Below are 9,534 nucleotides of genomic sequence, written 5' to 3' on the forward strand. Positions count from 1 at the left end.
GGGTAGCCAAAAACTACTAGCAAAACTGTGTTTATATGCAGGTTTTGCATATAACTGTCCAGATATACTTAGTTTATATGCAATACAGTAAAACTGTAAAACTGCAGTTCTTGAAAGTAGTCTTAAGCAATGTATTGTCAATGAGCTCAACAAACATGTTTTATAACCAATGAACGAATTTATATTTCTTCCGTAATTACTAATTCTCTTCCATAATTATTCTTGCTCCCTCTATTGACTTTCTTCTTCCTCTATTCTGCCATTATTCTCTATAGATTTGATCTATATAATCTATAGAAATTTCAGAATTTGGTCTCCTGTTGTTTATTCCTGCACTTTAAAAAAATAAAAAAATTAAAAAAAAAAATAAAAAATTGGAAGTTATTTAAAAGTTACTTAAATCTGGAAGATTTTTTTTTTTCCACTCACTGATAACGGATCTGCTTGTTTCGTAACTTGCCACAGTTCGATCTCTGGGAACTAAGCAGTAATTCCTCTTTCAGAGAACAGAAAGCTCATGTATGGATATAAGACAGTTTTGGTTTTGAGAAAAAGCTAACAACGAACTTCACCACCAATTCACCACCTTGCTTTTGGATATACCTCCAGTGCTAGAATCCATATCCTCATAAAATCTTTATTACTCTGGTAAGCAATTAGCCTTTTTAATGCTGTTATGTGCAGGGGTTAAAATGGGTTGGTTTATATTGGATTGGGTGAGGGATACTACTTTCATGGGTGCCAACAATGTGGAAACGGTACCATTGAATTTATTTATTATTACATGTCGTCCTTTATAATATGGAAGTCTGATTAAGATCATAGAAACTAGTTTTTAATTTAAATATCTGCAGTTGGGTGGACAGACCTTACATTTTCAGTGAACCTTGTTGGTTAGTTTTTCAGCTAACATGGTGCAAACCTTTTTGTTAAATCACATAAGCACCCTATTCCTGTGAAAAGGTAATAATAAGCCCAGTCATTTGTCACACATTATGAGTGCCAAATGAAATTATTACAGCTGGAAAGTTAAAGAAATTAGCTGCCATTCAAGTAAAATTTCAGCTTATTAAAAATAAAATAATAATAATAATATTAATAATAATAATAAATCGCAACACAACTAGAATTAAGACAAGACTCCAGTAATAAACATTTTTACTCCAACACATGGTTTTCTGCTAATAATCTATCAATCGGTTGTTTATATTTTGTGTAATTCTTTATTAGCACCTAAGATGGAAAGCAATAGATCAAATGCACTGTGTAAATGTTATTTACACCTTTTTTACTTACAAGATATGTAATTTACATGTTTGATAAATAGCCATAACAATGTAGAATATGGATAATGTACATGCCTTGAACTTTTGAGTTGTGTGAAAAAAATGATGTACATAGCTATATTACATACATTATTGCAACATTCCTATAACACACATGATGTGACATGTTTTCTACTACAGTTTTGCCTTTATGATAATATACTTGCTACTGTGGCACAGTGATCCTGTCGTAGCCAAAGGTTTGATTAGAAATGCTGGGAGAGGGCTTCATACTCATGTTAAACTACAGAGAGGAAGCTATACAATCTCCAGACATTACATGGACATCATACTCTCCTGCTGATTGTGCTCTTGAGTCCTACACACTTGCACAGGTTAAAGGTGAGTTCTGAAGTATCTCTCTCAAAGAAAATTTCCCAAATTTTAACATAGAGCCCATACAGTATATAGTCATATAATGCTTCCTTGTAACGTATCTTAACAGACACACTATCATCTCTTGAGCCAGGATCAGATGTCAGACCTGTGCAGAAACTGTCTAAGTCCAAAGCTCCTCACCACAGACCTGATCTCTACATCTCAAATCATGATGAAAAGCCCTATGTAAGCCTGAGTCTACCTGAGGAGTCTAATACTATCTTGGACAATCTGTCCTTAGACCTGCAACTGAATAGCATCACGGAGAGCAAACAGGTTTATCCTCACTCTCCAAAACCACAAGAATGGCACATCTCAGACCTGGTTAACTCTATCCCCCAGCAGCTTCACTTCATACCAGCATCAGTCCCCCTCAAGCAGGATGACATCCCTGATGATGGCTACCTTGTCATGGACAGCAGCATTATGCTCAATGGGGAGCCACCAACTAACTCCATGCTCAACGGTTACCTGGACAAGAAGCTCCAAGAAGTTTATAGCCAGTATTTGCAGGAGAGGCTGGCATGTCCTGGATCTTCTCCAGGTTGCAGCCTGCTCCCTTCCTTCCACCAGACCAGTCTTGGTCTAAACCTGGACTCAAGTCTGGAGCCAGAGACTAAACAAAGTCAGGGAGCCGTCAGTCAGCGGGCCAGCTCCAACTTCAGCTCCCCAGTACTGCGCATTTCCAATGCAGAAGAGCCCATAAGGCCTAGGCACTCTGAATATCTATGAGTGGGAGAGAAAAACTAGTAAGTTAGTAGCATCTTCAGGCAGAAAAAAGTGTTGAAATATCATCATTTCAATTTCTGTATTCCCCATTTCCAAAATGTGGTGTTCCTTTAAACTGTGATTTGTTGTTACACAGTGTTGCAAAAGTGATAGGTCAGTTACCATTTCTTTGTTATTAGTTTATCATTAATTTACTATTTCACTGAGACAGGCCTCTAGTCATTAATATTCACAAGCAGATTGCCAAATGTTCATCAATTTTCATTAGTTGATTGTTAATATTTTATTGTTTTCTTTTAGACCACCTACTGTTCATTAATATCCATATGTAGAGCCCCCATGTTCATTAATATTCATTGGTTGCCATGTAAACTCTGTAATATGGCTGCTGCATTATCCTTCTCAATATGACCCTGATGCAGAATATGAGGTAGAAAAGGACCAACATCATCTTCTTCTTGTGAGATGTTTATCAACAGTAATTGACTACTGTAATATGATTCATTAAATCTAAAGGAATTGTACAGGTGTAATAGATGTCTTAGAGATGTGATTAGTGGTCAGGTTTGGGGAGACAATTGGGGTGACAGAGCTTATTTCAAGGGTGGGTGCTGTCACCAACTGCCACCTATGTGGCCACACCCCTGATGGTATGTTAATAGAGATAAACAGGCTATCCAGGGATAAAAATAATGACCTTACTTGCAGAAATTGTGCTTGCAGAAATTGTAGATATTTTGCCTTGACCGTGCTATGCCACTGGTGACTTGAGTGATAAAGTATTGCTGTGCCAAATTTTAACTGGAAGTTGGGATAACTTTTATAAAACAAAAAAATATTTGTATGCCACAGTAAATATTTCTTTCCCTATACACACAGAATAAAGAAATGTGGATGGCTACTGAGGGATAGCGCACTTCTTCTCCATGTATTTGCTACTACCAGTTTCTCACAGCGCAAACCTAAAGAAAGTTTCTTCTCAGGACTCACAGTGCGGCGAAAAGAGCAATATGGAAAATGAGATTTAGTCAAATCAATATGTCAGAAGGCCTTGAGCCAACACAGTAGAAAAGAAAACTAGCATACCTCCCTAATGTGGAAGGCCAGCAGGACAAGGAGATAGGAAAGAATGCTCTCCATCATTATTAAAAGAAAATCATAGCTTGCCTAACCAGCTTGACTAGCAGCAGCACTGTCTCAGCTTCATAGTACATTCATAGATAGCATGTCCTGTGAAATTTCTGATCTTTCTGGAATGTAATAAACCCCATATATATCTATATCTATCTATCTATATATATGTATATATATATATATATATATATATATGTAGTAAAGCAAATATACAAGATAGGTGTCAGCACATTATGTTTATATCACCATTTTAAGAGTACTGTCTATTGGTGTAACTTTTTTTTTTTTGGAAAATCTTTTTTTCCTGTGTGAATTTACAGATTTTATGAACAGTATGCTTTTTCAGGCAGACAAACATATATGGTGAGAAGTCACAAAATATTATTTGTTGTCATTATGTTTCATGAAGTCACAGGCACTTTTCAGTAACACAAAACTAAAAACTAAAAATTTTTCAAACAGACAGTGGGTTTTCTGCTGAGGAAGTGTAACTGAAGTGGCACATGCTGTAACTTTTCAGACTGATTCAGGATATGGTTAACCAGCAGCTGTCTTCCTCTTCCTATATTATGCAAGTTTCTTTCCTGAATGGATGCAGCCAAGTTAGTATTCACAATTTTTTTTTATCTTCCCAAATCCAGTACTCAAATTTTAAACTTTGCAAAGAAATTACTGGTCTTAAAAAAATCTTTTCCTTTGGCAGAAAGATCTATTGTACAGCAAACAACAAATTCTAATGTACAGCCCATTGCTGCCACCTCTTGTCCACTTAGGTAGAAAATACTAATGTACACATTACATTTGTCACAGGTAGAAGTAAGATTTCAGTATCTGATTTAATTTTCATTATTCTTTGAATTTCTCCATGAAATATTTATGTAACACTAGCAAAACCCATCAAAATATACCAAAACACCCAAGTCTTTGTTCATTACTAACATTACGCAAACTAGCTAGCTAAATTAGTATGTTCCCTGGCTAATGTTTTTGGTACCATGTACTGTAACTCAAATTACTCCAAATTTATTATTATTATTATCCAAGCTAATTATTATATTATCCAAGCTTATTATTTTGTGACAAACTGAGGTCATACCTAGCAGTCCACAAATCAGTCTAATATAGAAGTACTGAAAAATCTGTTAAAAACTGTTTGTGGACACCTAACCATAACACCCATATGTGGGCATTCACCTAATTGTTGCCCCAAAGTTGGAGGCACACAGTTGTCTAGAATTGTCTTTAGTTGTCTTTATATGCTGTGGAATTATGATTTCCTCTCAATGGCACTAAGGGGCCAAAACCTGTTCCAGCCTGACAATGCTCCTGTTCACAAAGTGGGCGCCATAAAGACATGGTTTGCCAAGGTTTTGGTGTGGAAGTACTTGAGTGGCCTGCACGGAACCGTGACCTCAACCCCACTGAACACCTTTGGGATGAATTGGAAAGCAGATTGCATGCCAGGCCTCCTCACACAGGCCTTCTCTCAAACTCACTAATGCTCTTGTGGCTGAATGGACAAATCCCCATAGCCACACTCCAAAATCTAGTAGAAAGCCTTCTCAGAAGAGTGGAGGTTATAATATCAGCAAAGGGAGACCAATTCTATATTAATGCCCATGGATTTTGGAACAAGATGTTAAACATGCTCATGTGGGTGTGATGGTCAGGTGTCCACACATACTTTTGGCCACATAGGGTATGCAGTCTTGTACTCTTGAAAACTTCTTAGGCGTAAATACTCTCACAGTAGTCCTTCCTTCCCACAGTGACACTGCTGAGTAGTTTCCTTTTGGCTACAGTAGGCTGCAAATTTCAGACGGTCTCTCTCTGGTCTTCTTCACACAAGATTTCCCTAAGAGAAGACTCTTTGTTACTACCAATACTGTAGTCAGTCTGTTCAGGCAGTTTGTGTAGACAAAACACCTCTTTTCAGTCAATCAATGATTTAAATTTTCTTATACTGAGGCACAAAAGAAGAAAAAAGTCTCAAAGTCTAGAAGGAGATTCAGCAGGGTAAGCATGATTCAGCAAAATGCAAATAATTTTGTCATATTGTTGATCGTATGTAAACTCTTATGACAATATTACATATACATAACTATTTTAATTGTGTAATTTGTTTGTTTGTTTTTGTTCATATGTACATTCATGCAGCAAATCTCCTGTTCTGCAATATCCCAAAGGTGCTCTACTGGATTTAGTTCTGGTGACTAGGGAGGACACTGAAGTACACTGAACTCACTGTCATGTTCATGAAACCATTTTCGGACAACATGTGTTTTGACACATGGCACAATATCATGTCCACGGATTCATACTGTTGATGCCAAATACCCTACCATCTGCATGTTGTAGCAGAAATCAAGATTCATCAGACCAGGTGACATTTTCCAATCTTCAGCTGTCTAGTTCTGATGAACTTGTGCCTAATGTAGAATCAGATCCGATAGATCAACAGTTTCATGATGTGGCACCAAAATCCAAGCTACAGTCAGAGTCGCTGAGATCACAGTTTTCTGCATTCTGATGTTTGATGTGAATATTAATTAAAGTGCTTGACCTGTATCTGCATGAGCTTATACATTGCACTGTTGTTGCTAACAGAGCATATGTGCAGGTGTTCTTAAGTGGCCAGAAAGTGTGTGTTTGTATGTGTGTGTATGTATGGCAAAGGCGTTATTTGCCAAAATGCCAAAAATTCATAAAAACATTAAACTAAACACATAAAAACACATAATGCCTCTCATAAAAACGTGTCTATGGCATGTCAAAACAATAAAACTGTTATGCATTTGTTGTGATAGCATGGTCTTCTCTTGCCAGTTAAAACCTGCTAACACTTAATTACTTCTGGACATCCTGTTATGAATTAATATCATTGGGGCAGCATTACTGGAAATATACACTTTTTATTAGGAACATCTATACACCTACTCATTTATGCAAAATCTGTGATGAAAAAACTAACCCAAGCTAAATAATGTCAGAACTTTTCCCACCCTCAATGTGAAATTACAATGTATAAAAATTAAGTGAAAATCAGAAACATTTTAGGGAAAAATAGAAAAAATAAAAAAGTTATGCAATAACCTGGTTGCATAAGTATGTACATCCTTTTATAATTAGGGATGTGGCTGTGTTCAGAATGAACCAATCACATTCAATCTCAAAAGTAATTATCATACAGCTGTCATCAACGAAATTATTCTGATTAACCCCAAATAAAGACCAGCTGTTTCTGGAGGTTTTTCTTGATGTCTTCTTGGTTTCATCTGACTGCTGAAGCAATGGTCTGCAAAGAGCTGACAAAGCCTGTACAGAGTCTCACTGTTGAAAGGAATTGATCAGGAGAGGTGTACAAATTTTTTTTTCCAATATATTAGATCATGGAATACATTAGTGTATCCATCATCCAATACATTAGTGTACCATGGAACACTGTGAAGGCCATCATCAACAAGTGGAAAATGGAGCACCACAGTGACATTACCAAGAACAGAGCATCCCTACAAAATTTACAAAAGGACAAGACAAAAACTTACCAGGGAGGCTGCCGAGAGACCAACAGCAACATTAAAGGAGCTGCAGGAATATCTCACAAGTACTGATTACTCTCTGCATGTGCATCTTTTCACATGTCTGGGCTATGCGGTCAGGTGGCTAGACAAAAGGCCTTTCTCACAAGCCCAGCTAAATCACCCCAAACCATGTAGCAAAATGTGTTATGGTCTGATGAGGCCAATTCCAAAAGTTATAATAATTCCATAATTCCGAAAGGTATGTTTGGAGCAAAAAAAAAAGGACATCATCAAAAGAACACCATGCCCACGGTGAAGCATGGTGGTGGCAGCGTCATGCTTTAGGGCTACTTTTCTTCAGCCAGAACTGCAGGTTTTATCAAGGTGGAGGGAATCATGAATATCTACAAATACCAGCCAATTTTAGTGCAAAACTTTCAGGTGATAGTAAGCTGAAGACAAAAAGGAATTTTACCTTTCAGTGACCCAAAGCATGCATCCAAATCAACAAAGGAATGGCTTAACTAAAAGAAGATGAATGTTTTTGAAAGACCTTGCCAGAGTCCAGACCTGAATCCAACTAAAAGTCTGTGGGGTGACCTGAAGCAGGCTGTGAACAGGAGATGCCCTCAAAATTTGACAGATCTAGAATGTTCTGGAACAAAAAGTGGGAAAATATTGCCAAGTCAAGATGTGCCACACTGATAAACTCTTACCCAAAAGGACTGAGTGGTGTAATAAAATCAAAAGGTGCTTCAACAAAGTATTAGTTTAGGGGTGTGCACACTTATGCAACTACGTTATTGTAAGTTTTTTATTTTTCTTTTTTTCCCCTAAATAGTTTCTGATTGTTTTTCACTTTATTTGTATACTTTGCAATTGCACATTAAAGGTGGGAAAAGATCTGACATGATTTATCTTAGTGTCATTGTTTTATTTCACAAAAACCTACCATTTTAACAGGGGTGTGTAGATTTTTTATATTCATTGTATATGCCAGCCAATCATGTGGCAGCAACGGAACTTATAAAATCATGCAGATACGGGTCAAGAGCGGTAGCATGGTTCTGCATCCAATGACCAGCGGTTCTACAACGAAAGTGCCTTGTTGATGAGCGAGAGGCCAAAGGTGAATTGCCAGATTTTTCAAGCTGACAGTAAAGCTATGGAAAGCAGAAAAGCATTTCAGAATTTACATGTTGAACCTTGAGGGTGATGGGCAACAACAGCAGAAGACCACATTGGTTTCTGTTCCTATTAGCCAAGAACAGGAATCTGAGGCTACAATGGGCACAGGCTCACTAAAAGTGGACATTTGAAAATTGTGAGAACATCACCTGGCCTGATAAATCTTGACTTCTGCTGCAACATGCATTATATGTTTTAGTATAGTGTTTCTAATAAATTGGCTGGTGAGTCTCTTATGTTTTTCTTCGTTTGCTTTCTAGCTGCTGTTCTGGATAATTATGGATCTTTAACTGAACCTGTTAATGGTCTGCACGTCTACCCTGAACTGCTTATCATCTGCTTATTTTAAAATTGGCTGTTTGATTTGCTGCTTGCTGTCTTTATTACAGTGATGCCTGAGTGTTTTTTTTGTAGACATATAAACTACCCAGTAGAGGGCAGTGGAAACCTTCACATTGGCACATCATGTCTAATTTAAAAATGTTTTTATGTGTAAACATTGATCGTAGACCTGTGACAGACCAATTCATGGTCAATCACATAAGCACAAGCATGCAATTTAATATAGGCTTTGTATAACTTGGAGTAGACAGTCACAAGCACCTGAAGAGATTCCTGATCCAAAAGGAAAAGTAACCGAAACTGATCACTGTACTCTACCTCTCAACATGGGTATTAACACTGTCTTGTCGAAGTTAATACCCATGTTAATACCCATGCATGCAATGAATGCACTGGCTACTTCAACAGTGCCAGAATGCCTAAAACCCTTACTTTGCTCTTTAGAATGAACGAATGAATGAATAAATGAATGAATGAATGAATGAATGAAAATGCAATTTAAATACAACCATCTTAAAATAAGTACTGTACATTTAATCAATAATAATTACCACTTAAAATTTCAAAATTAAAAATTTATATGGTGGAGCTAAATGGTAAGAATAGCAAACTCATGTGTGTTAAGCAACCTTCTTTTGGAATATTGTGTCCAGTACTGCTGCAATAGCTACACTGGAAATACTTTTTAATGGTATGCACACAATTTATCACAGAACAATTTTTTTAAAGAAAAGAACAAACTTTAAAGAACAATTTGCTAAACAATATAATTTAATAATCAGAGGGGAAGTATTATCCATGCTTCTCAGTTTAAGTGAGTCTTTGGCCTCACTATAGACAGCTGGGAGTCATAAACACACAGATGAATAAAACTGGTGTCCACATACATTTGGCCATATAGTATATATATCTTTGGT

General features: G+C 36.8%; 1 protein-coding gene and 1 long non-coding RNA gene across 4 annotated transcripts; both read left to right on the forward strand.

The window, feature by feature from the left end:
* The first annotated feature begins 60 nt into the window (after positions 1-60).
* Positions 61-3,692, forward strand: LOC113542846 (uncharacterized). 3 transcript variants are annotated; one of them, XM_034305962.2, is made up of 3 exons: positions 61-648; positions 1,467-1,667; positions 1,771-3,692. In XM_034305962.2, the coding sequence occupies exons 2-3, from the start codon at positions 1,538-1,540 to the stop codon at positions 2,433-2,435; spliced, it is 795 nt and encodes a 264-aa protein (XP_034161853.1). In that variant the 5' UTR covers positions 61-648; positions 1,467-1,537; the 3' UTR covers positions 2,436-3,692. The 3 variants fall into 3 exon arrangements, with proteins under 3 accessions (XP_034161853.1, XP_026796440.1, XP_053091603.1); XM_026940639.3 differs by having other exon boundaries at positions 1,506-1,667; XM_053235628.1 differs by having other exon boundaries at positions 61-1,667; positions 1,795-3,692.
* Positions 3,693-4,017: 325 nt separating this feature from the next.
* LOC128318621 (uncharacterized) lies at positions 4,018-6,362 on the forward strand. The gene is made up of 2 exons (XR_008302024.1): positions 4,018-5,582; positions 5,724-6,362. It is a non-coding gene; the product is annotated as an uncharacterized LOC128318621 (long non-coding RNA).
* The last annotated feature ends 3,172 nt before the right edge of the window (positions 6,363-9,534 follow it).

Source organism: Pangasianodon hypophthalmus, chromosome 7 (assembly GCF_027358585.1).
Source record: "Pangasianodon hypophthalmus isolate fPanHyp1 chromosome 7, fPanHyp1.pri, whole genome shotgun sequence".
Classification (NCBI taxonomy): domain Eukaryota; kingdom Metazoa; phylum Chordata; class Actinopteri; order Siluriformes; family Pangasiidae; genus Pangasianodon; species Pangasianodon hypophthalmus.